The sequence below is a fragment of the Balearica regulorum genome, chromosome 1 (assembly GCF_011004875.1).
Source record: "Balearica regulorum gibbericeps isolate bBalReg1 chromosome 1, bBalReg1.pri, whole genome shotgun sequence".
NCBI classification, from domain to species: Eukaryota; Metazoa; Chordata; class Aves; order Gruiformes; family Gruidae; genus Balearica; species Balearica regulorum.
This window is the reverse complement of record NC_046184.1, coordinates 37013565-37040571: the sequence shown is the minus strand read 5'-3', so window position 1 is coordinate 37040571 and position 27007 is coordinate 37013565. Positions and strand designations below refer to the sequence as shown.

Genomic DNA, 27007 nt, shown 5'->3' with positions numbered 1-27007 from the left:
CTGGATTCCCCTGTCGTTCACAGAACTGAGCCTTCCAGGTCAGGGTAGATTGCGTTTTCACCACCATCTGTTGTGCCTGGCGATGCCAACGCAATACTTTTCATGACCAGTAACCTTACACAGTTTGCTGTAAAAGAAAATATAATGTGGATTTTGTTTTTGATCATCAACTTCTACTTCTCCGTGAATTTGTATGTGCTTTCAGAAGACCAATTTTAAGAACAAATTATATGGCAGGAGAATGCATAACACATGTAAGAAATTATCTGGGATTTTGGCTCTGAAATCTGTATTTGGGAGCTGACCAGTTTTTCAAGTTCTGACCCAGCAATATGCAGGTAACTTTGATAATCTTTTATTTAAAGAGTGCCTAAAGCACTGCTAATGACCTCAGCACAGTGGGAAACTTCTTCCGTAGATTGTCTTGTGCATTTAACAGCTTCTGGTGATTTTTTTGCCATGTATTTAGAGCAGATTCCAGTTAGCATATGAGTAACATCATGTCAGTCCTAGTTCTTTCGTTCTGACATCTCTTTTGGCTCCCGGTACGATTTGGCCCAGTTTTCCAAAATGTTGATCCTGAGTCCAAATGTAACTTTGTGGGTGGTACATATGTCAAGCCCTAGTTCAGTATTTTTGGACAGCAGTAGCATTTCATAATTCTTTTGAAATTAAAAGAAGAAACTAAGTTAACTGAAAAAAATGCAGCTAGATCTAGCTGGGCACAAGCTCGCCTTTTCTACTCCCCCCTCCACCCCCCTGTTTTTCCATTTGGAAAAATAGAGGTTTACGTGGCAGAAGCACTTGACAGGATTCAGGCTCATTCAGAGCAGCAAGCAATAGCATAGCCTTGTCTTTATAACCTGCCTTGTCATGCCTTGGTGGCCACTGAGACCTCCTGGGATGTGGATGAGGAAGATGGGGAGAGTGGAGGGTTCCAACCCTGTGTTGAAGTTTGTTAAAACAGTGAGCTAGGCTGAATTATGTAGATGGCTGAATAAGACCATGTTGGCATTAAAAAAGCCAAACAACTCCCTCAGGTTCTCCGTATGTCTGTGTTTGATATACCGACTGCCATATTATATCTTTATATACAGCACACTCTAAACAGCACGGGAAGGTATAAATGCAACTTTATTACATCAAATCAAGTTAAATAGTCCAGAAGGTTGTAACCTGAATGAAATAAACACACGTACAAAGTGTAGGAGGTTTCACAGGGCATAAATCAAAATGAACTTCATAGCTTCCTTCCGCCCTTCTCCCCAGTGCAGTTGCTGAGCTGCTAGCTGAAAAGCTGTCCTTCATCCTTCTCTTGCAGCAAACCACACGCCCATATATTATTAATTCTGTTTCACTAGTAATGGAGGACATCATAGGTACTTTTCTAGAGCATCTCAGGTTGCTTGTCAGTGTGTCTGTGCCAGCTCTACTACTGCGGTTGCAGTTCTGAGCATTGTTTTTCAAGTGCTGGTAATTTTTCAGGCAATAGCAACGTGAACAGAAAAAGCATGTTTGAGATGAGTCTTGTCACCCAAGTTCTGAGCCCAAGAAGTGATTTGCTGTGAGAAACCAAAAACAAATCACTGTAGCCCTCTGGGCATCCCTCAGTCACATAGCTTCAGGAGGTCATAAGCTAGCCAGCTGCCCTTCCTGATCTGCTGATGAAACAAGTTAGCTTCAGCCCTTGCAACACAACCTCTTCCAGTATCCTTGCACTGTTGTGTCACAGTTGAAGGCCCTAGGGACAATGGTCCTTATGGTGGTTCCTTAAACGATGCTGAACTCGGCAGTGGGGACCATTCTTTTGAAGGACACTGGCCTAAATGATGCCTTTTTCACCCCTTCTTTTTTTTCCTTCTTCCTAAAGCGCAGTCAGTGTGAGGTGTTATGCAGGAGAATATAAGGAAAGAAGGGAGAGAGGGAAGGAAACTTTGTTCCTGTTTTTGGCTACTTACAGGGCAGTGTAAAGTGGAGGCTTTAGTCTTAAGTATTTGTAGTTATCTTGCAGATAATATAGATTGTGTGTAAAGAATGGGTTTATTTTTTCCTTTAAAAAGGGGGTTGCAAATAATTCAGTCACATCAACTTAATCTTGTTTGCTATTTGTAGCAAATATGTACAACAACTTGAAAATCCAGTAGGAATGGTTGTCTTGTCAAGCTGGAGGGTTCGCCAGGGCTCCCAGCACTGTAGGTCCAGCTGAAAGCTTTGTGACACATTCACAAGCAGTCAGGGATGGTAAAATTCTTCCTCCACATTCAAACCAGGATATCCAAGTTGGTGAGTGAGGCAGAGACGTTAGCTATTCCTTGTTGAAAATAAAGGAAGGAACAAGAACAAAGTCCCTGACTGAATCATCCTTCCCAACAAAACTATTCCAGGATTTAAACATCAGGGAGGTATTATCATGCTGGCTACTTGTAGTGATTTGTGCCTTTTTGTTTGGTTTAAGAGCTAATCTGTTTGCCCTTCCTAGTACAAAATGCCATTTAAATGCCTTCACTATATTGTTTCTTACAGAGCTGCCCAAGTATCATGGTAATATACATACGTTATTCTTGGCTACGTGGTCTCCCATGAAGCACCCATTGTGTTTTGCAAACTTCACTTGGTTCCGTTTTGGGATTTCACACCTAGTAATGTTTTGTAGTATGGGAGTGGAATCCTCCACTGGTTTCTTCATTGCATTTTGGTTGCTTTTTCTTTTTTTCTACCCTTCCTCTAACCCCCTAACATTATTATGGACCATTGTCTCTCCCCACTTGGTGGGTGATGAAGGAGGTGAATCTTTATAATCCCCCGAAAAGGGTATCCCTGCACGGCAGGGCTGCAAAGGCGGTAAAGTCATAGAATCATAGAATCGCAGAATGGTTTGGGTTGGAAGAGACCTCAAAGATCATCTAGTTCCAACCCCCCTGCCATGGGCAGGGACATCCTCCGCTAGACCATGTTGCCCAAAGCCCCATCCAGCCTGGCCTTGAACACTTCCAGGGATGGGGCCTCCACAACCTCTCTGGGCAACCTGTTCCAATGCCTCACCACCCTCACAGTGAAGAATTTCTTTCTAACATCTAACCTAAATCGACCCTTCTTCAGCTTAAACCCATTACCCCTTGTCCTGTCACTACACTCCCTGATAAACAGTCCCTCACCATCTTCCATGTAGGCCCATTCAGGTACTGGAAGGCCACAATTAGATCTCTCCGGAGCCTTCTTTTCTCCAGGCTGAACAACCCCAACTCTCTCAGCCTGTTCTCACAGGAGAGGTGCTTCAGCCCTCTGATCATCTTTGTGGCCCTCCTCTGGACTCGCTCTGACAGCTCCATGTCTCTCCTGTACTGGTGCCCCCAGAGCTGGATGCAGTACTCCAGGTGGGGTCTCACAAGAGTGGAGTGGAGGGGGAGAATCCCCTCCCTTGACCTGCTGGTCACACTTCTTTTGATGCAGCCCAGGGCACCGTTGGCTTTCTGGGCTGCAAGCACACGACAGTGACTCAGAGGAACATTTTGTTGGTTGTCTTAACAACAATCACAAAAACCCATGGCGGATAAAGGTGCTATGGTGCAGATGTTGTTTCCTTATCAACTACTTTAAGGCAAAAGTAGGTGACATCTATCAAGGAAAAAATGAGTAGAAGAAAGGTAAGAGAGAAAAGAGAGAGAAAAAGAGGGAGAAAAAGAGATAGTAAAATGAAAAAGTTTCACCACCCTTTCGATCCAGCGTTGTTGTCTCGAGTTGGAGTCTTGATCTGTAGGTGGTGGGTCCACAAAGGTAAACGTGCGCTCACCCTTATATAGTTTAGTTGGTCCAAGTTCACATCTGCGCAGCTGGGTGTTCTAGAAGGTTCGGGGGGGGGGGGGGGGGTGTGACAGCACATGCACCCCTTCAGCAAACACCTGTCAATCAACGCATGGCCAGACTGATGCTTTCACAATCACGAGAGGGAGTGAAGAGAAGCAGCTCACTGGTCTGCTTCCACCAGGCTCTATCCATCTCTCTTCTGGTTCTCCTCTTGCAACGTTTCCTGCTTGAGTTGTTTGGGACAAGACAGGCCAAGTCTCACGGCGGTCTTAGACAACCATACCTGTCATTACTGGGAAATGTAAATGTGGGGCTTAAACATCTATGCTACTCTCTTTAAGCCTGAGGCTTGCCTAGGTGATGCAGCTTGTATAGCCATGTAATACAGCACCATTTATTGATCCCAGATCTGTGCCATATTTTGGTGAAGCAGGGGGCAGTTCAATTACAATATAGGATTTCACCCTTAATTTTTAATTTCCTGCTGATTTATGTCACAGCCTGAACATTGCTTAAACCTGATTGAATGCGAGTCCCCGGAGCTCAAGCAGCCAGCCCGGCTGGAGGGGCATGCAGCAGGGGCTGGCAGGGACCTGCTGCGGCACCTTCCCTCTTCCCACTTCTCCCTTCTGTTTTGGCGGGGAGTGCTGACTTGCGCTCTTAGAGGATGTTTTTGGTGTCACCCTGAGGGCTGAGGGCAGGGGTGAGCTGGGAGGGAAGGACAACATGCAGGGGAAGGCTGGGGAGGGACAATTTTTGTGGTGTGAAGGGAAGCGTGTCCCTCTGGGGTGACGTACTTTAGCCAAAGAGGCTCCCCAGCACTTCGGCCCGATCGTGTGTTATACGAGCCACAGGACTCTACAGCTTATGAGAATGACAGCTGTCTATTTATCTTTTTTTTTTTTTTATTTCTTACTGGCAAAATTGCTCACCTTCTCACCTCATCAGTGTCAGCAGCTGGATGTGTAAAAGGTAGAGTATGCAGGCATGCGGTAAAGAGAATCAGAGCATGAGCGTTTACTTCTCTTGTCTCGACTATGGGAAAACTGCTGTGAAATGCGAAATCTCTGACAACCTTGACTGTTGCAGTCAAGGTCAAATGAGCACTAAATATCCTTCTACGACTCTTCAGCACGTGAAGCTTGTCTTGGTTTAAGCGGTCCTGAAAGGTGAGAACAGGATCGGAGAGCTGTTTCACACTTTGACTGTGTACACATCCTGTCGTTGCTCACCATTTCACGTTAACAGTGTGAATCTAGTCATTGGTTAGCTTCTTGGGGGGTTTGGGGTGTTTTTTTGTTTGGTTGGGGGTTTTTTATGACACTTTATTATGGTATAGCTGCTGCCATAGCCAAGGATATCATACCCGATCAGGATGTTATTCCAGTCCACCTCTTTTTAACTCGCAAGCAATAGGAGCAGCTTGGCATGTTAGATATTTCCTCATGTTCACTTTTCCTTTTGGTGAAATGGATAATTCTTTAGGGAAAATCCTTCCACAGAAAAAGAAACATACATCTTGGTTCAAAGACAGTGCCTAGGAAAAACAGTGTTGCATTTTGTGTTTTTTTGGTTTTTTGGGTTTTTTTTCTTCTTAAATCACAGCTGCTTGTTTCAGGGCACTGGGTCACTAATGGACTGCAAGCTTTATAAATGTTGTTTGTCCTCCCCTCACAGGGCATACAAAACCATTGAGGAAGATGACTTGAAGTTTCCCCTTATATATGGAGAAGGCAAGAAGGTGGGCATGTTTGCTTTCCTCAGACCAAAGGAAGAAGGAAGTCTGTGCTGTTTACCACTCGCTTTAGCCTGTGGCAGTCCAATGTTTTCCACTCAGTATCTCTTTATTTTATCGTTTTGACAGCTTGAAAGAATATCTTGGTTCTGTCATAAATCAGTCTTATGTCTGGGGGGTGGGTGGGGGAGCTCAACATACTAAAAAGCACTTTTATAGCACATATAGTCATTTGCTGTTCAGTTTGCTTTTGTTTTTCCTTCATTGTAAGTGGGCTACAATGAGACCGTCTTAAATAATTGACTTTAAATGTTCCTGATTTCATTGTGAAATATAACTATGCTGGATGAAGATAGCAAAATACCTCACGTTTGCTGAAAACAAAGCAGGAGGATATTAATAACATTTTAGAGTGCTCTGAGACGCAAAACGCCAATTTAGGAAGGGGAGGGATCAGGGCAAGATTTGGGAAGTATAACACCCCTTAACTGTATCTTCTTCAGCTAGTGTATGTGAACTCACTGTTGAATCTTTTTGATGTGTGAATGCTGATAGTTTTTGTTGAAAGGGAGAAACGAACCATTCCATTTGGGTGTACTTTGTTTCCAGCTCTGTGATTAAGAACAGCAAGATCATTAGTGCTGATCCCAGCAAGCTTAGCTGAATGCAGCAATAGGATCAATATAAGGACGCAGTGGTGTCAGTTTGCTGATATTGGTATGCTCGCTATGCTTCTAAATATTGCTCCCCTGCTGCATTAGGTTCTTATCTCAATGCAAAAATACACGCTTTTCAAAATTAGTCCAAGTTTTGAAGGCTCAGACCTGCAGCTTATCTCTGAATTTGGTTAGGTTTATAATTATTTGCAAAATGTTTCATGCACATCTTTTTAATTTACTTTCTTATTGCCTTATGGAGCCAGGGGTTAGCGAGGCAAAATAATTTTGAGTCGGTTGCTCGCTGTTATTGATGCTGTGAGCTCTCTTGTTCAGAAGCTGCTGCGGCTAAACTAGAGTTTGGGGGGAGCAATATGCAGACAGCAGAGAGCAAGGTTCCTCACGAGGCTGTCTGCCTGGTCAGTCTTTGGAGAAACATTAATGAAGAAGAGCCCAGCACCTCTTGGGAGACAGCTCATGTCACAGAGGAAGGCGCCTGGGGAAGGAAGTGGTAGACCTGAGGAAACAGCAGACCTGCCCTAGACTGTCTGTCCACGGAGGAGAACACTGTGGTCGGTGCCACTGTCACCTGTGTGTTCAGCAGTTTAAGGTGGTCTTTGGCACTTTTCTTGGTGGAGGGAATATATGGAATATGTCAATTGGAAGAGGCCGCAGGTTTCTTAGGTTTCTTAGGTGAGTAAACTGGTTTACTAACAGTATAATTTGCTGAAGGAATGCTCTCATAGACTGATGTGGGACAGCGAGACAACTGGGTGAGATTTTCATAGTCCCAGTCCCTTACAGATAGGCACAGTGGGTGTACGCAGACTGGAATATGGATGAATACAAAGCTTGGAATAATGAGGGAAATGACATGAGTGTGAAAAGCTTTGAAGTTGATCAGCTGTGTTAAATCTAGAGTTTCTGGGAGAGAAAAGAGAATTTATGCCTAACTGTAGCAGTTAGGGAGTAGCCATGTTATCTCTTTCCCTACTGACACAGTGCATGTAACAAGATTTGATCCCATTGCCTTTCTTCATTTCCAGGCTCGGGTTATGGCAACAATTGGAGTGACCCGAGGACTGGGAGACCATGACCTGAAAGTGCACGACTCCAATATATACATCAAACCTTTCCTGTCCTCATCTCCCGAGGTAAAACAGCCAAGGTTCAGTTATCTGATTTGTGGGAGAGAAACAAACATACTTAGTTTGCTTCTTTTTTCTTCCCAAATTGTCCATTCTGATTGTGATCCAATCCAGATAACCTGCTGCCCTTTCCAAAGGTGCAACGTTTTAGTAGCATCCACATAGTGGGACCGTTGTAAGTGGCTCTGTTTGCTCCACATCCCTGGCAGAGCATTGGTGCCTTCTCACTCCCTGGTCTATGGTTATCCCATAGCTTTGTCATTCAGTGTGACAGACACCCATCACTCCCCACCCTCATGTGCTCCACCTCCCTTTGAGACCTGGATCATGCTGCCTTCACAGAAGCTGATGTAAATGTGTGTTCTCCAAAAGGGAGCACTGGATGTCTTCCATGGTAGTGTAGTATCCTGCGTTACACAGAGGATACCAGATCAACTCTTAAGCAGGAAAATGCCAAGAGCGATTGGAAGAGTGCTTTATGCTTCCATCTCTCTACCCCTTCACCTCTAGTTCTTAATTCTTGATGAGAGTTTTGTGCAAACACCAAATAATGGCAGAAATGGCACTATGCCCTCCCAAATGGTGGCATAATGAGGAGATCATGCAGCATTTGTTTTAGAGGTAGTTTTAAATGCCTCCATCATTTTGACTTGCTTCGCCACAAACAATTCTGGTTTTTGACCACCAGAGACCTTGCAGTGAAGGATATCAAGCCTTCCAAAGGGATTTGAATATATTTGTTAACAAGAAACATGCAAACCTCGCTTTTTTTTTCCCCTCTATAACTGCATTCCTGTTCCTATGTCAAGGAACAGATAACGCATATTTTTCATAAAGTATTAAGTAAGGGCAAACCATCTGATGACAGCACAAAAAGATGAGGCTTTGCTTCCATGGCCCAAATGCTGAGAGCTGTCCCCTGTCAACTGGCTTGCTGGAGTTTTGACCATACCCAGTAACTGACCTTGAATTTATTGCTTGCTATAGCAGTATGAGAAAATGAAAATACACAAATGACATAATACTGCTAGGAAGGAACTGAATTATTAAATTAACCTTACTTAGAACATCTTTGAGAATTTAAAAATAAAAATTAAAAAAAGATAATCTGGCCCTGAAGAAAAGGTGTAGATCTAGAGACAGCCCCTTCTTCATGTTTCCTTGCTGTCAATCCAGTACCTTCCCTCTCCCCCCTTTGAATGTGTGGTATCTCTCACTTGGGACCTGCTCCTGTTCTCCTTAGCCAGCCAGGCAGGCAGCAGCTCTGCCCTCATCACTCTGATGGATTTGTTTAGTGCCAGTGAAATGATGCAATTCTACCTATTTATTTTCCTTTCTGGCATGCTGAGACCCAGTGTTTCTGGGGTATGTAATGGCCTCAGCACGGTATCTCAGCAGTATCATCTCTGCCAATTGCTGCTGCAGTATTTGTCTGTGTGTATAAACCAAAGCTTCTCATGGGCTTTTCTGTTTTGTGTGGAGTGTGTTTGTACGTGTTCAAATTCTGGAATATGGCATCCAGTTCATATGCTATCCACGTTTCAGGATCTCTTAACTGCTTTGCAAAAGGGAAGCAAAATTGGCTTTGTTTCCACATTCCCTTCACAGCTAAATTCAGCAGAAATGTATGAGGGCAGGAGGAGGAAAGACAGAGCACCAGCAACCTCAATTTAGACATACTGGCAAAAAAAGACCTGAATTTTATTAGGAAGTAACATATGCTCCAACTTGCTTTCCATTGCACCTCCTTCTCTTAATCATCTCTTCCTTCTCTTACCAGAGATAGTCCCAGTGCTTTATCTCCTCATGTATTTGGTGGTTTTTCCTGACTTTTTTGTCCATACGTGGACAGTGCACCTTGCACAGAAACCAGCATTAAGAAGCAATGCCTTTATGCTGCCATCTGGGAAGCTTGGCACTTGGAAGTAAAGGCAATGGCGTCAAGCAGCAGTCATATTTGGCCTTTGTGCAGCATTGGATTTCAAATTGTTTATATAGAGGTAGGGAAGCACAATGTCTGGTTTCCAGACCTGGAAAAGGGGAGGCACAGGAAATTAAGGCGTACAGTGAGTCGTGACAGAGGGAGGATCCAAGTCCTCTGGCTTCTCTTTCTGGGCCGCAGTTACAGCATCCTTTCCCAAGTTGGGGGCAACGTGATGAGTTTTCAGAACATTTTATTTCCAGCGTGACAAAGCTCTGGTATGCCATGTCCACCAAAATTTAACTGAAGGAAAGGTAAGCATCCCTGAGACTACATCCAGAAATAGGCATATAAAAGTAATTTGAGGGTAGTGTGAAATGATACTTTGATAGAGTGCCAGGCTATGGGAGGAGAAGTCATGTAGCCAAGACTGACAAATGTAATCAGGATTCAGTGGCTCAGCTGTTACGAGACCAGATTTGGAGGACTTCTGCAGGTTGGTGTGCTCTAGAGAATTGAGCCTTTTATAATGAACTGGAGTAGCACAAAGCAGGCAAGCCATGGCTGAGGCTCTCTGGCATGGGATTAAATATTTATTTTTCATAATGGAACAGTTCATTTGAAAGCTTTCAGCAGGAAATTCTGCTTTTTTAAAGCTCAGCAAGAGCCGCCTTGTTGCAGCTGAAAAGCAGAATTTCATCCTCAAATTTTTTGGATGACAGCTTGGCCATTTGGTGGGGAGAGGTGTGACTCTGACAGCAGCGTTTGGCCCTTGCCAGTAATGGGCCTGAAGCCGGCCACCACGGCAAATGATAAGCTAATAAGGGAGAATTTTTCTTGTTCCAGTATGTTAGTAAAATCTTTCTGACAACTCCACAAATATGTCAAAGGAGACAGTTTTAGATTCACATCTGCCTTACAGAGAAATCTACAGGAATTACACCGTTGAAAGGAACAAGCAAGGCAAATACTTAGAGAAGTACAGTATGATCAAAGGGATTCAAGGTGGTTTCAAGAAGCAAACATCACACTTCAGTGGCTTGAAGTCCTTCAGGGTTATGTCTACCAAAGAATTAAAAAAATAATAATAAATGCAGTAGATGGTCTTGCATGAGCACTTTGATTTCTCAGAAAACGTTTGAGAAACCGTTCTGCATCACAGGTTATTAATATAAAAGATATGAAGCTACAGACTAAGTGGAAAGTTGGCACAGTCTACTGGAAATTGGCTAAAGGGCAGGAAACAAAGGGTGGCAGTAAAAAGCTAAAAGGAGATTAATTGGTGAGTGCTGCAGGGAGCAGTGTTGGGACCCGCTTTTTATTATTTACATATAAATTACTTGGAGGGTGGTATTGAAAGATCTCGTTGTTTGCCAGTGAAACTGCCCTGGATAACACTGCGCATAAAAAGGGACGATACAATTAAGAAAGGGCTTAATTTATTGAAGTAGCCGAGTTGATCAATAGTGCAGGCGAGTGAATGCGGGCTGTTGTTTGGCTCGAATTCCCCCGGGGCTGGCTGCTGAGGAGCACCTCGAGTGGCTGCTGGCTCGCATGTCACTGTTGTGAACGGTTTTTGAACCACAGGGACTGGCATTGGCTGCCTCTTAAAAACAAACCTGGCAAACAAGCTGCAGCACCTTCGCAGAGCTGCCGTGGTCCTTTTCAGCAGCCAAACGCAGGTTTTGGCAGGTGGGTAGATCCGTTTGAAAATCAGCCCACCTGTTTGTTCGTTGCTTGCCCAGAGCATTTTTCTCAGCGCTCTTAATTGCATGTAGGTGAGCAATATGAGAAACAAATATCTGGACTGAAGAAAGGCGTTATGTGACAAACTGCATTATGTATGTTCAGAAAGATGTTGTGTATGACCATGGGCTCTAGTGGTGTGTATCCACTGTTACCCACCGGCAGACTTCTCTAAGTACCAGTCAGGATAAAATATAGTGCAACCCAACTCTTACTGTCATGGATGTTTATGCTACCAAGGCAATGCTCCTTCCTTAGAGTTGGCATTTTACATTTTCTGGTTACTAAAGTCAAGTTTAGCTAGTTAACAGCTCAGCTGCTCCACGTCAAGACATCAGTGGTTGGTAGAAGTATGGTGACCAAACTGGGCTCCTTCGAGGGGTGCCCTGATGCTCCAGAGAGACGTTACAATGGGAAAGTTTGCCAGGGCAGCACAGAAGGGGCCGGGAAGCTGGGGGAAAGTTGGTGGCAAGGCTCTTGTGACAGCATGGGAGGCAGAGGGCAGAGTGCAGGTAGCCCAAGGCATTTGGGGCAGAGGATATGAGTTCTGTGGAGCTCTATCAGGATTGATGTCTGGCTGCAGAAGCAATGAGTCATGAGTGCTGTTGCAGGCACTTAAGTAACTCCCTAGATTTCTGCTTGTTCCAAAACTCCGGCATATCACACTCCCTCGCCTTTTTTTGTACAGCATGTGTGGAGTATGCTACAGGGTGTTGCACAACGTGAGGTGTGTAAAGTTGGATGTTCAGGGAGCCCCGCTGGTCTGAGCATCCATTACATGCATCCTGGTGATGCTGCCCAACCTGGGTGCCTCCGGGAGCTCTGCTGTCACATTGCTCCATGTCCAGCTGAAGACACATGTCGCTACTGCAAGAGACCCTCATTGATCCAAGTAAGAACTAGAACAAAGCTGCTAGCAGAAAAGTGAAGGTTAGGAGCCGGCTCGTTTCTGCATCTGGGCAAGGTGGTCTGGAAGCATAACCTGAGCCTATCATAGCTCTAAATTAGCACAGCTCTAAATTAAGTCATTTTTGTCAGCTAGGTACTGGGAGCATCTACAGCTGTATTTTAGAAATCCAAAGAAAGAAAGAGCTTAAGAAAAAAATATTATGTGGACATGGCTGCCCTAATGTATTGCTGCTGTGGTAACTGGAAGGCAGACAAAGCTGCATTTTGGTGAACATTTTGTTGCATGTCCAGCTGGTCCGTGTATACAAGAATCTTCCCTGAAGTTACCCCAAACTTGCCACCTCTCACCTTGGCACTCTCTTTTCCTTAGCCTGGGTACCAGCCTAGCATCCCTTATTGCTCACTCCACTGCCCTTCTCTGCACCACTTCTAACATCTAGTTCCTTCTCAGTTGCAGCCCTTGCATTTATTTTACCCATAAAATCAATGATGGCATTTTTTTTTTCTTTCCCCCAAAACTAAATATGTTCTTGGTAAAATGATCTGTTCTTGGTGTTGCCCTAGCATTGTGCCTGCACCAAGGATTTAGACCTTTTGGGCTGTGGATTGGCCGCATATAGCTTTGACAAGTTTTTTATCAGCCCCAGTGCTGCTCCCCAGTCAGACAAGATTGTTCGTTTCAGGAGGATTCAAATCAGTGATGCATGGTCTTGGTTTCCTGCCTTCCCTCCCACCTGCATAAAGGGCTCTTGTGGTTTATTGTGTGGGAGAGCTGTGGTAGATGTGTTTTTCCTAGCGCTGACTTTTGAAGCTTGGTTATTCCTACGAGGGGCTTGCTGCTGAGTGCATCCCTGAGCGTTAACCCTGATGGTGTCTCAAATATTTGTCCGTACCCAAGAGATCTGACCAGAACATATGGTGCTTATTAATGACCATGTTGGCCAACTTACCCCCTGCACCTCAGTGATTTCTGAGTTGAAACCCTGGGCTGTTACAGGCTGAACTAAATTTTGAGGAATGGGGACTATGACAGCTACTGGTTTCTGTGCAGTGGGCTTCAGAGAAGAGCTGTGCTGCGTATAGGGATCTTTTCTATAACAGTGTTCCCACTCAATCTGAATAAGGAGATATGCTCTAATGAAGAGAGTATCCTTCCTTGACTTTAATCCGCTCCAAAGTCCTTATTCAGCTGCTACCTTAGATAATGAAGTGAAGGTTACATTTTACAAATGACCTTCTTGTGCTTTTGAGTGAAAGGCGAACAAGTAAGGATTAACAGTCAGGTCTAGGTGATTTTTTTTTTCTTTTTTCCTCTGGTACTGGTTGCAGTCCCATAAAATCATAATTACATTAAAAGGTCCAGGCATTTTATGTGCATTGCCTGCTCCATGGCTCCTAAGGGGAGAATGCACCATGAGGGAGAATAAAACAGCTCATATTTTCTTGTTATGCCAAATGCTTGTTCCAACAAATTCCCCGACTGCTGCTGCTGTTAGTGGAGCCCAAGGCTGGAGCAGGGTGCGTGACGAGGTGCACCATTTCCAAACTTCAGTACATATGATCGTTTCCTCCTGTCTGCCTTGCCAAGGTTGTTACCCTTCTTTCAAACTGTGGTTCTTGCTGCGGTAATTGAAGTGCTCCGTGAGTGCTTCGTAACGGCTCCCCATTGCAACCTGGAAATTGCAGGCGGTTTATCAGCTGGAGTACAGTGTGTGCTGGAAGGAGAGTTACACCCAGCTAAAGGCTCAGTTTACAACACTTGTGTGGTGGGTTGACCCTGGCTGAGGGCCAGGTGCCCACCAGAGCCGCTCTATCACTCCCCTCTTTCATTAGACAGGGGAGAAAAGGTACAATGAAAAAAAAACTTACGGGTCGAGATAAGGACAGGGAGAGATCATTCTCTAATTATCATCACGAGCAAAACAGACCGAACTTAGAGAGGGAATTCATCTTATTTATTACCAAGCAAAACAGGGTAGAGGAATGAGAAATAAAACCAAATCTTAAAAACACCTCCCCCCACCCCTCCCATCTTCCCGGGCTCAACTTCACTCCCGGCTTCAACCTCCGCCCCCGCCCCAGCGGCACAGGGGGACGGGGAGTGGGGGTTACGGTCAGTTCATCACACGGTGTTTCTGCCGCTTCTTCATCCTCAGGGGGAGGACTCCTCTCATCATTCCCCTGCTCCAGCATGGAGTCCCTCTCACGGGAGACAGTCCTTCACGGCCTTCTCCAACGTGAGTCTCCTCCACGGGGTGCAGACCTTCAGGAGCAAACTGCTCCAGCGTGGGTCCCCCACGGGGTCACAAGTCCTGTCAGCAAACCTGCTCTGGCGTGGGCTCCTCTCTCCACGGATCCACAGGTCCTGCCAGGAGCTTGCTCCAGCGCGGGCTTCCCACGGGGCCACAGCCTCCTTCAGGTGTCTCCACCTGCTCCGGCGTGGAGTCCTCCACGGGCTGCAGGTGGAATCTCTACACCCCCTCATCCTTCCTCCATGGGCTGCAGGGGAACAGCCTGCCTCACCATGGTCTTCACCACGGGCTGCAGGGGGATCTTGCTCCGGCGCCTGGAGCACCTCCTCCCCCTCCTTCTTCACTGACCTTGGTGTCTGCAGATGTTCTTACATCTTCTCACTCCTCTCTCTGGCTGCAAAAGCTCTCTCTAACTGTTTTCGTCTTTCTTAAATATGTTATCACAGAGGCGCTGATTGGCTTGGCCTTGGCCAGCGGCGGGTCCGTCTAGGAGCCGGCTGGCATTGGCTCTGTCAGACACAGGGGAAGCTTCTAGCAGCTTCTCACAGAAGCCACCCCTGTACCCCCCCGCTACCAAAACCTTGCCACGCAAAACCAACACACTTGCCATGACTTTTCCTAATATTCTGGCTCAGCTGATGGCCTCCTGCCCCCCCTCCCCGTGTCTCCCCCCTCCACTCCCGGCTTTTCTCAGCCTCGTTGGGAAGAGGACAGTGGAAGTTTCTGTTAAGTTGCCAGCAGCAGTGGTCAGCCTGACTGGGGCTGCAGACTGACAAGGTGAAGCCAGTGGACATTTTAATAATGTGGATAAGCTTGAGGGTTCACTTTTGTGCAGATCTTGAATTGGTCTCTACCTACAGAGCTCCTTACAGATACACATAACTGAGCAGGTAAACAGTTTTTCTCCATTTTGTGGAACTACTCACTTGCTCAGGTGTAATTCTTGAGTGCAGCAGCTGCCTCAGGTCTAGAAAAGTGAATGTGATGCTGTATTGGGTTTGCGTGGCAAGGTTTTGGTAGCAGGGCTGCAGGGGTGGCTTCTGTGAGAAGCTGCTAGAAGCTTCCCCCCATGTCCGACAGAGCCAATGCCAGCCGGCTCCAAGACGGACCCGCGGCTGGCCAAGGCCAAGCCCAAGCCCATCAGCGATGATCGTAGTGCCTCGAGGATAACGTAGTTGGGGGTGGGGGGGTGGGGAGCCACCAAGGGCAATTGTGGCCAGAGAGAGGAGTGAGAATATGTGAGAGGAACAACTCTGCAGACACCAAGGTCGGTGCAGAAGGAAGGGCAGGAGGTGCTCCAGGCACTGGAGCAGAGATTCCCCTGCAGCCCCTGCAGAAAATCCTGGTGAGGCAGGCTGTCCCCCTGCAGCCCATGGAGGTTGATGGTGGAGCAGCTATCCACCTGCAGCCCATGAAGGACCCCACACCAGAGCAGGGGGATGCACCCGAAGGAGGCTGTGACCCTGTGGGAAGCCCGTGCTGGAGCAGGCTCCTGGCAGGACCTGTAGCCCCATGGAGAGAGGAGCACACACTGGAGCAGGTTTGCTGGCAGGACTTGTGACCCCGTGGGGGACACACACTGGAGCAGTCTGGTCCTGAAGGACTATCTCCTGTGGGAGGGAGCAGGGGAAGAGTGTGAGGAGCCCTCCCCCTGAGGAGGAAGGAGCAGCAGAGACAACATGTGATGAACTGACCGCAACCCCCATTCCCCATCCCCTTGTGCTGCTGGGGGGGGAGGAGGGAGAGAATTCGGGACTGAAATTGAGCCTGGGAAGAAGGGAGGGGTGGGGGGAAGGTGGTGTTAAAATTTGGTTTTATTTCTCATTACTCTGATTTGATCGGTAATATATTAGACCAATTTCCCTGAGTCGAATCTGTTTTGCCCATGATGGTAGTTGTGAGTGATCTCTCCCTGTCCTTATCTTGACCCACGAGCCTTTCGTCATATTTTCTCTCCCCTGTCCAGCTGAGGAGGGCAGTGATAGAGCAGCTTTGGTGGGCACCTGGCCTCCAGCCTGGGTCAACCCACCATAGATGCCTTCTGTGACACAGGCCTTTCTGAACATGTGCAGTTTGTCTGACAGAGTTAAATGGATGTGGACAAATAATGAAAACAATTATTTGTGAATATTTTATTAGAAAATATCAAAAATTTATCAAGTAAATTATTCAGCTTCCATATGACTAGGGAAGAACCTCACGTGCTGGGTGTGGGAGGCTTCAGGCGCTGCTGGCAACACGGTGCTTCACAGCCTGGCTTAAGGACGCTTGTGTCCATCCCAGCTGGGGTCAGCACGTGAGCCGGGGCAGGAAGGGTTGCCATCTCGAGGGCTAAATTGGAGACAACCACCAGCAGAGCTGTGGGAGAGGTATTTCAGTGCCCTGACCGAACCTGCTAACTCGCAGCCAAACTCAGCAATGTCTCACAAATAGGTCTGACACTCTCCTCCTTCATGGATGTCTCTTGGGGTTTTTTTGTTTTAGGTGAGAGTCTATGACCTCCTGCAGTACGAGCATGGGCCGGATGATGTTCTGATCCTAGCTACTGATGGACTCTGGGATGTGCTGTTAAATGAAGAAGTGGCAGAAGCTGTCACTAACTTTCTACCAAACTGTGACCCCGATGATCCCCACAGGTTTGTGCTCATCCCTGTTTTTTCTAGCTTCTCGCGGAAGACCGCTTTCTGGTGACGTACTTTTGTAGAAAGTATAATATGAATACCATTAAGTAAATAAGCAACACTTAGAAGAAGACATTCTTATAAGTTGGATGGAGCCTCTGCAGCAAATGTGGGGGGTTTGGGGTGGGAGGTCTGTTATAACTCAGAATTGTCTCCCTTCAAAGGAACAGTGGTGGGATCACAGTATCTTGGCATGAGATCCATTTTGTTTGCTGTACGAGGTCCTGTGAAAATTGTAGGAGGCTTAGGTCTTAGCAACAGGTCTCTGTCTCCAGCAGTCACAGATTTCCACTTAACTCTCCTCTGGATAGTGCCTTAACACTAAAGATTGTTTCTCACAGGACATCATCAGCATCTCTCTATGTATGTATGTATGTATGTATGTACAAATACTGCACAGTGTGGTTCCTGCTCATTCCTGATCATGCTGTGACCTTTAAACCCACCTTCAGTAGGGATGCTCAGTGCTGCCAGCTGCAGGACAGGTGTGGTGACAAAATAGGTGGGAAATCTGACTCAAATTTAGTTGAATTCTGTTTCATTTCACAATTTTAACCTACCTCATCCTCTTCATTTTCCTGTCTTTATCACCTCTTACTTGATCAGTTTCTCTCTTTAAAACATACCATCAAGCAAACAAACCAGTTTCCAAACAACTGGCTAGAGCCCTGTCTGCCTTGAGTGAGTCCATCAGTCTGTCTGCTGCTGAGTTTGGTGTCGCCGTGAATTAAAACATTACACTAGAGATCAGAAGTCTCTCGCTTGTAAAAGACTGTTAAAGTGGAAAGAGCTTTATCCTTCCCTAGGGACTGTTCAGGAAGGGCAGTGTGTGTTATTCCTGAATTCAGGCCTGGCCATCACTGTCTTCTGCCCTCACCCTGGGCTGAAAGTGGGGAGCGGCTTTGTATGTATCCCCAGTTGGCACGCGGAAAGGGGAGCTTCAGAAATCAGCTCTGGGATATCTCGGCAGCCAAGTGAAAACATGCGGGACAGTGTGAGAGCTCAAGTTACGGTTGTTTAGACGTGACAACTCTTGAGGACATGGGGAAACCCATCTCAAAATGCTTGGTGTTTCTCATGTTTCTAAGTGGCCATCTTCACAGGGTCAGCCCTATTCTCCATCAGCAAATGAAAATAACTGGGATGCCCTGAGAGCCACTTGGGTTTTGAAATGAGAGGAGCTCCAAAGGAACTCGTGAGCAGTATTTTCTTGCACTGACACAAACGCAAAATGATGTTTTGCTTCAAGCACTCATGTCTTCATGTGAATGAATGGTTAACATGGAGCTGCAGCTGCAATGTTTTAACCTTCCCCACCTCCTTGTGCTGAAGGGAAGATGTGGAATGAATGACAGCCAGGGCTGTCTCCACTTCAGCAAGACATGGAAGTGTCTCTGCCGTCTCTTGGGGAGATCAAGCAGGATTTACAAGGGGCTCTTCCAGGGCACCTGGCGCTGTGCTATGCAGATACGCCATTAATTTAAGGTAGAAGGAGATGACCCAGCCAAGCTACTTTCCGTTCAGAAGTGCTAGGGAGCTTTCGCTCTCATTTTTGCACCCCCAAGTCTCTTCTTGCAAAGGCACCTGCTCAAATGTAATACCTCTGCCCCGCTCTGTCTCCATTCTCATCTAGTAATTGGGAAAGGTTAGCTCTTCCTACCGTCCTTGCGGGTCCTACCTCTTAGTTCTGAATACAGCCTGGGTATGCTCTGTCTGGTTTGTTCCTTTTGGTCTTTTCAAAGCTGGTGATGGCCACCCCATTTGCTGCAGCAGGAATGGCAATCCTTTGTTCAATCTTTTTTATTTGTTCAGTGAGTAATTTTTTATCCATTATAAAATACTCACAGAAACCAGAGACACTGAAGGAAAAAGAGATTTTCTTTGTTTCATTTAGATTTGTTTGTGCTGGTTTAGCCCCAGTAATTGTGGGGGATTAGTCCCTGTTAGTGCCAGTGTGAGTACAACACACTCCAGTACTGGGCCTGCTGTGTTATGAGTTAGAACAAACACATTCATTAGTGTTTGACCTACTGGTCTATGAATGGACATCTGAATTGAAAATTAATTTGTTCTTTTAAGTAACTTTGTGCCAGGTCATTTAGAGGCTTACAAATAGTGGTGGCAAGACATTTCTCACGCCAGCTTGCAAAAGGTAATTAGAGCAGTCTCTCATATAGTTTACAATGATATTTATGAAAATTACCTTTGTGGAATTGCTCTTGCTGCTCGGTTGTAAAGAATATTTAAAGAGTTTAAAGTACTGTGTGAGAGGTTTTACGTAATTACTTCACAGTGGTCCAAATGAGGTATAACTAATGAATTTACAATAACATAACAGCTCAGACTGTGGATCTGCGTTCATTCCTCTCACTAGTCAGTGACAGGAAAATCTTGTTTGCCGTATTATCAGTGTTATGTTTAAAGGAAATGTTATCCCAGAAAATGTCAGGTGGTTCTGTGATGGGTGTAGTGACATAGTCTGTGGTGAGGTGATCAGCTGGAAATGTGAAATCTCTAGGGATGTAGAAAACTTGTCAGAATGTAAGAGACTTGCCCGCTGGGTTTGATAATGCTGTGGTCTTCTGGAGAACCTGCCTGTGGAGCATAGTCTGGATCCAGCTGGCCCAGTAGCCTACTTATTCCCTGGCAGCAGCATATTTTTAAAAAAAAAAAGCTAGAGAGGAAGATTTTACAGCTGCAGAGTACTTATCTGTTACATAATTAGCTCTTTGAGGGAACAGTATCCCTCCCATTTGAATTAGAAGTCATTTTATAGCCTGATGGGTAAGAGCTTACAGCCCTCGGCAACGCTCTTGGGACACTCTCCTGCTGATATTTACTGTCAGAACTGTGAGTGTTTCTTACCCACAGAAAAACATCTTTGAATCCTGTCAGACATAGCATGTGCCTGGGCATCTCCAAGTGCAGGGAGAGCAAAGTCCTCAGGTCTGTCTTCACCCAGACAAGCAGACGCAGCCTCAGGGGATGTGGGCAGCAGGTGGTGGGCACAGACTTGATTAGAGAACAGTTCCTCCATGGACTGAAGAAGCTGGAGTGGAGCTGGATTTCTTAGCCAGCTCATTTCTTATGGGTATTGTGGCAGACAGGAGCATGAAGGGCACCCTGAGCGAAGAACAGGTGGTAGCCACACACTGCTGCTTTCCATACATCATCTCTCTGAAAAGGTATGAAGATAGAGAAGCATGAGACTTGCCCATTTCCTTCAGCTGTGCTTATGCAGGTTTACCCACTGACCTTGGGAATCTTTTATTTCTCGTCCTCCCTCCTGTTCTTTCTCATTCCCTCTCACTCTCTCTCATGCTAGCTGGAGATTTCTGAGGATGCTGGGGAGTTGTTCCACCTCTGCTGGGTGTGAGAAGCTAAGAAGCTGCTCAGACAGCAGCACGTTTCCCCCACTGTCACCATTTCTCCTGCAGTGCTTTTACTGATCAATACTGAAAGCTTCAGCAGAAAGAAAAAAAACCCCCTATATATTTATTCTTAAAACACAAAAGTTGTATTCCAGCGAGGCTGTTCATTAGAAGGAAGTGGATACTTTAAAACTACTTCAGCAATTCTCTAATGCTGTCTCGACAGCTGAATCCCAAGTTCACAGTGCTGGAGAATAAAGCATTTGGTAATGAACTGCTGCTGCTATTCATCTCCAGGTACAAGAGACTCACCCTATCTCCTCTAGTGCCAAGTTGAACAGTGTCGCTTCAATTCAGCTCTACACAAGGAGAGGAATATGTTACCTTGCTGCTGCCTTCACCTGTTCCTTTGCCTTTGCTTCGATGAGCTGGTTTTCTTGTGTACCTCACAGTCTGTCTACGAGAGAATTTCTGGTTTATTAAAATGGCTCTTTTTTTAATCTTGCCCTCTCCAAAAATTAAGCAGCAAAAGCCTTACACAACCAAGAGCGATACTCATTCCTTTGTACTCTTTAGATGTGGGGAGCCCTTGTTAATTAGAACAAAGAGGAAGGCAATGTTTTCTCCCAGAATGATGGGTGTTTTCTTTTAAATTCTGACAATAGCTGAGAAATCCTTGGAAAAGATATTCTAGCCAAAATTCACTCAGCATCAGACATACTGTGAGTAAATATTCCAGCTTCTCACTTGCCATGTGAAGTCCTTTTTTTCCTTAGCCATGCATCTGATTTGGGGATTTGGAACTGGGGAGTGCAAGTATGTACATTTGGGTTTTTTCCCTTTAGAAAATACAGTTTCATGTTGCATTAGGACAGTAGGGGCAGTGCTTCTTGTTACGTCCTGCTGTTATACCTCGAGGTCATTGGTACAGACTTACCTGGAACCTGCAGACAGCGTGCACGTGTGTGTGCAAGCGTGTGTGTCATGCCTTGGGCCCTTCTCTTACCGCTAAGAGTAAATCTTCTCTCAAAACTAGTGAGAACTGGAAATTTTATCACTCGGTACCATTAGAAGTAGTGAGTGCATTGCTTCTGTACAACATTACTTGCATTTAACTTCAAACCTTTTGGGTAGTCAAATGTTGGTTTATTTGCATTGAAGAAATCTTTCTAGTAGAGCAAATAAATCTATTCCTGGTTCAAAGGAGTCATTTGAGTTTAAGGCACCAAAATTGTAGAAACAGAACATAATTGTTTTTTTTTTTTTCCTTCTTTTATCCCCAGAGACTGAATAAAGTCTCTACCAATAGAAATTACTGTTTAATAATGCATTCTCTGGTGAAAATTTCTGGGGTTAGAACAGTCCTGGATACTCACTTACACTTTCCCCACCACCTCCACCACTTCTGATCAATGGAGCTACTGTTCTTTCCGTTTCTCAGATGGGATCTGGGCAGATCATTTCTGGCCAGGGGTCCTCCCTAGAAATGGAGGTCTTGAAATGCAAACCCTTCTTGTCCTTCCTGATTTCTGGAAACTACAGAGATGTGCTTTGCTTCTGGTGGCTTGTGTGTTTGGCTTCATAGAGCCCCACATCATCTTGAAGGTTGATAATTATGTTTCAGATAAAACACAGGCAGAGACAATACTGAACTGTTTTTTATTGTCAGTCTTTTAACTGTTGCATTAATTTTTAATTATCAAATCATAGAAAAGCTTGCCTTCACCCATAATGAGATTTCTTTCAGAGGAAACTTCTAAACGAGTACACAGGTGTGTTGATGTAGAACAGCAGGTAACATGATAAGGGAAAACGTGTTGGAGCACGTGATGGAGCACTGTCTACACACCACCTTTTGGACTCTGGCACCCTTCTGCCCCCAAGCAGCATCTGTTATTTTTTCAGGACAGCAAATAGCTCCCATAAATCCAGCGCCACTCAGCCCAGCACAGGCTGGGAGTTTTGAAGTGACATGAAACTTGTTTTTTCACTAAATTAAGCACTTGACAACTCACATTCACACAGTTTACATTGAACTCATAAATGTGAAAGGGCTGTGGCACTCTGTTAATCTGGTTATATTAAGTGTAAGTTTTCTTTTTCCAGTTTCAGAATAAAAGATGCTTAAAAATCATTCTCTCAGTTAAGGAAAACAGACAAGTTAGTCTACTTGGTTTAAAGTGTAATTTGGGTTTTATTTTTAGTGCTCTATTACTTTCAAATCACTTTGTTATGGTTTGCCTCTGACATAGTTGACCCATATTTACCTTCAGATGTTTCCGTCCACAAGGGTGTCATTTTCAACAAGAAGTAGCATTATTTTGGGTCCTCGGATTTTTTCAGACTACTCCTAGAAAGCAGATTTGTTAAGGCAAGTGTTTTAATATTTTTCTGAAAACATGTGAAGCCAAGCACCTAAAACGATGGGTGACTTTTTGATCAATTGGTAGCTGTCAGTTACCTTCAGATTCTGATGCAGGAGCTGTCACTGAACTGAAAGGGGTTGCTTTGCAGGTATGCTGTGGTTTGCATTTCTCCTGCCTCCTTCGAAAACACTGGGCAGCTTGTCCTGGTGGCTCCCAACAGTAAATCTGGCAGGCTGTGAAACCCACTTCCCTCGTGAAGACGAGCACTCCTGGGCTGTGTTCTGCCTTTTCCACAGGTACACGCTGGCGGCGCAGGACTTGGTGATGCGAGCCAGGGGAGTGCTGAAGGACCGGGGCTGGCGAATATCCAACGACAGGCTTGGCTCTGGAGACGACATCTCTGTCTACGTCATCCCTTTAATACACGGGAACAAACAGTCATGAAATTAGCATCAAGAGTGGGTATAGGATGGGGATCATTTTGGGAAGGGCCTGTAAGAGACAATATGTTTTTCGTGATCTGACCAGGACACTTCCAATTGATGTAATCTATCCAAAACTAATGCTGGAGGGGTATTCTTCTGCCCGAAAGGTAGGGCTCTGCACATATACTGTATATGATTAAAGATAACCCTTAAGATTACAATTTCCCTATAGAAATGGTTTTGGTGCTTAACAGGAACGGGATTTAAATGCTGCTAGCATATTATGGATTCTGTTGTCCCTCCAGGGAACTTTTTTTTTTTTTCCTCAGTTTACCATGTAGCTTGGAAGAGCCACTTCAGCTGTGAAAGTAGAAGTAGGTATGAGAAGTCAAGGAGGCTCCTGAAATCTACCCCCAAATATTCAGAAGGTGACTTGGGTCACATCTCATTTAAAAATACCTATATATACATATATGAGACTCAAGATTTTTCTTCTTTCAAAAAGTTGCATTCATGACGTACCTATGTACAACCTATGTGTAATCCTTTGAACCCCCATTTTTCTCTCCTGTCTCTTCTTCAGTAGATTATACTCCTGTATTTTAGTAGGAGAACTGAAATTGTTTTTTCAGTGTGACTATGCCTGTTTACTGCAGCTAAAACAGCCACATGCAAAATTGTCCAGGAGAAATAGGTCACAGTCCTGTATGGCAAGATTTGTTCTAGTGTGAGGAGTTATTTGTCAAGATTCCCTGTTGTGTGTATACCATGATTATACAGAGCACGTAAACTCAGCTTTGTGTGATGTTTACCTGGAGGCCATGGTTTCTTTGGAATCGGAGATTTTCATTCATTGAATGGTTCTGCCTGCTTTATCCTGTTGAAAGGATCCCTGACCATACAGCTTCTGCATCAGTTGGGATTCAGTAAATTTATTTGGGCTCCTGAGTGTATTTTTAGTTGGATTCCTACTTGAAGTGGTGGTATTGTATTCGTTATCAATTTGGATACCCAGATAGTGATCTATTTAAAAGTCATTTCACTTCTTCCTGCCTCACTTATTATTCAGTACACCTTTGTCTGCTTGACTTGGTGATCAGAAAGTGGCAGCTTAAAACTTTGTCCTCTTGGTATCAAGGGCTGTAGTCAAGGATCGAAAGATCACTGTGATGATAGATACAAGCCCTTGACTAGCTTCAGCAGGTTTTTTTCTTAGCAGTGCTGAATCAATTTAAATGAAGAAAATATGAGTAAAACATTATCAGAGTAAAAGTAATAGTCCAAGAGGGAAACAGCTGAGTGAACCTGCAGCTTCACCTGGCTACCTGGTCTTCAAGCAGGCAGCGCTCACTTCATTGGCAGGAATTGAAGAAAAAACAAACCCAAACAGAAGGCTCTAGTGTACAGGCAGGTATATGGCTGGGGAGACGGATTCAACCTGATTTGCCCCCCTTGAGCTGCTGATCTGGCTTGTACTTCTTGGCTAGCCAAAAGATGGGGGGCTGACATAATCGTAGGGCACTGACTAGGCAGCTCACAAATGTTGTGTCCTTTCCAAAGGAGAAAGAGGATTCTGTGCCCTTTGCAGACGTTCTCCTGAACAGGCATGGCCTAGAGCTTGCCAGTTTTGTAATTTATAACGTGCTACGTAAACTCCGCTCAGCGCATGTGCGGTACAGCTGCCCAGATGCTTTCTTTGATTGCATCTGGAAGTACACGTGCAACAGTCTCGGTGGATCCAAACCACCCTTGCTCTAACTCTGTAGACCCGGTAGGATTTCAGGTTGAGAGGAGGCAATGCAGAGTGTGCAATGGCTCGAACGTGCAGCAGGCTGCATGGGTTTAGCCTGGAAACTGTTCCGTGCATTCCCCAGTGCCTGCATGTGATAAAGCTGTGCAGAACGCGGATGTTTTATATTCTAGAGCTTCAGCATAAATTAATGGCATATCTGATTATGTGTTGTCATGCTTTATCTATTCTTTCCTTATATTTTTTCCCCCTTTACCTCTTTTTCTGTGTGTAGCTGGGTGAAAAGAGAGGTTCGGAGCCTAGAATATTTTTCACGTGGCCCCTCATATGTTTTAAAGTTTAAGCAAGAGATCTTCTCTTGCACTTCTTTTTTGGCCTAATAAACTTGTAAACATGCTTTTCATGCTCTGTGTAACTCCTGTTGTCTCTTCGCAAATGCAGTTGTGTAGTCCTCTAGCAATTCAGATCCTCTTTCACAAAGAAACTAATGCTGGCAATTCTGGCGGAGTCATCTGAACAGCAAAGAAGCTGATGCTTGCTGGTACCAACTACAAGCTGGAGTCAAATATTTCATTGCCCATGCAGTCTTTGTTATTTGGTAACATGGTGTCTAGAAACATACCAGTCATTGTAAAACCATTGAGTACAATGTGGTGGAAATAAATTTCCAGTGTAGCATTTGCCAAAATTTAAAACTGTACTTTCAAGCCAATGGAAAATGCACCTTCTCTTTTCGGGCCATTTTTAAATGTACCCCTGGAGAGATGGGTTAGCAGAGTGCATGGCTTGGTGGGAGCAAACTGACTGGTGACTTCTTAGAGCAAAATCTTGTGGGCACTGGTGTGGCCTCATGAATTGGCCTCCGATATGTTGTTTGTTCATCTGAGGCATTACTGTCAGTCAGCCTGCTTCTCTGCAGCGGCTGTGCCCAGGTGGAGGTGTGCTAGCTGTCAGCCCCTCTCCTGGAAATGGCAGAAGTACAGTATCAACAATTAACATAAATTAGCATCAATTAATACATTCTGAGAACTTTAAAGGATAATAAAAAGCTTCCTACTCAGATGTATGTGACTGAAACTATGCAGTAACGTATTTTGTTCTGCTTTTTTACAGAGTATCTGTTATACATTTACATGCTTGCCCTCCTAGAGTGTCTCTGGTACATCTCTGATACGCTGCGTTAGTACTTGGGCTTTCACTTCTATCTGCTTTCACTAGGAGCGCCTGCGCTGCGTTCTGTGCTCTGCTTCAAGGCATGGTATAAATACATATACACCCCAAAGCATCATATAAATAGGAGGCAGGAGTCATCTATTGGGGAGGTATTGTGTGAAAAGCAAGAATAATTAAATGAATTCCCAATTCCTTTTATAGGTTGAATTCTTTTGGGAGTCACAGCGTTAGAAATCCCTGATGGCGGGGAGGATCCATGGTGCACAATAGCATTTTTCAGACAGGCGTGGGATGGGCATTGCCCTGCTCAGATTTGCAGCTGCTCCAGGGCTCAGTGGTGCTCCTGAGTTAGGAGCAGGCAGCTCGCCTCCTCAAACTGGAGCAAGTTGGGCACCAAATCCAAGTTCTAGATCCTTGGTATGTCATCTTAGTTACTGCCTGATGCCAGCAGCGCAACGATGTTTTGCCAGTGAAGTTCCCTTAGTATCCACAATTGTTTTAAGCCTCAGTAGCAAGGAACCTCAGTCCTGAGTTGCACCTGTATTCGTATCGCTGTTGCACAGCGCTGTGCCCTTGCTCCTGCCTTGGCACTGCTCAGAGTCAGGCAAATTCTCGTCCTTCCTTGGAGAGCGGCAAGGGAAGGAAGTAGCATGCACATAGTTCAGGTTAGCTGACAGCGCAGTGTAACGCTGTCTTCTGGTGCCTGCTCCAGTCCAATTTCTAGAAACTCAAACCCAAGAAGCTTTTACCATTCTCCTGTGAATACTATTGCAGAAGGTAGTACAGCCATTTTGGACATTTTTCTCTTGCTCTACAGCCTAATTTCTTCTTTGTTTAATTTGATGAAGAAGGTAGTTAGAAATTTCATTTACACCTGAAGTGAGGCACAGAACCGTCTTTTGGTCCATTAATGCAATGATGCTTCCTTCACGAACATGGAAGTGTATTGTCCAAGAGGGCTGATGTTCAGTGGCCTCATGCTGGAGAGAGAGAAATTTTTTCCATGAATTCTAAAAAACGACAGGGCTAACAAGCTAAGGGAAGAGTGGTTGGAGTCTGCTGTTAGCAGT

General features: G+C 45.1%; 1 protein-coding gene and 1 long non-coding RNA gene across 4 annotated transcripts in view; one reads left to right on the top strand and one right to left on the bottom strand.

Annotated features, from left to right (window-relative positions):
- Window positions 1-25167, top strand: part of PPM1H (protein phosphatase, Mg2+/Mn2+ dependent 1H) — a 145512-nt gene extending 120345 nt beyond the window's left edge. The window contains exons 7-10 of one of the 3 annotated variants that reach the window (XM_075745470.1): window positions 5482-5545; window positions 7242-7349; window positions 16656-16807; window positions 22886-25167. In XM_075745470.1, coding sequence (XP_075601585.1) covers window positions 5482-5545; window positions 7242-7349; window positions 16656-16807; window positions 22886-23033 — 472 coding nt within the window. In that variant the 3' untranslated portion in view covers window positions 23034-25167. Of the gene's footprint in view, window positions 1-5481; window positions 5546-7241; window positions 7350-16655; window positions 16808-20520; window positions 21947-22496; window positions 22732-22885 lie in introns of those variants that run through there. The other 2 variants (XM_075745479.1, XM_075745486.1) reach the window with 2 other exon arrangements.
- LOC142600518 (uncharacterized) lies at window positions 20608-22788 on the bottom strand. Its single transcript, XR_012834051.1, has 3 exons — window positions 22685-22788; window positions 22491-22573; window positions 20608-20680 (listed from the first exon to the last, which is right to left on the bottom strand). It is a non-coding gene; the product is annotated as an uncharacterized LOC142600518 (long non-coding RNA).
- Window positions 25168-27007: the final 1840 nt, after the last annotated feature.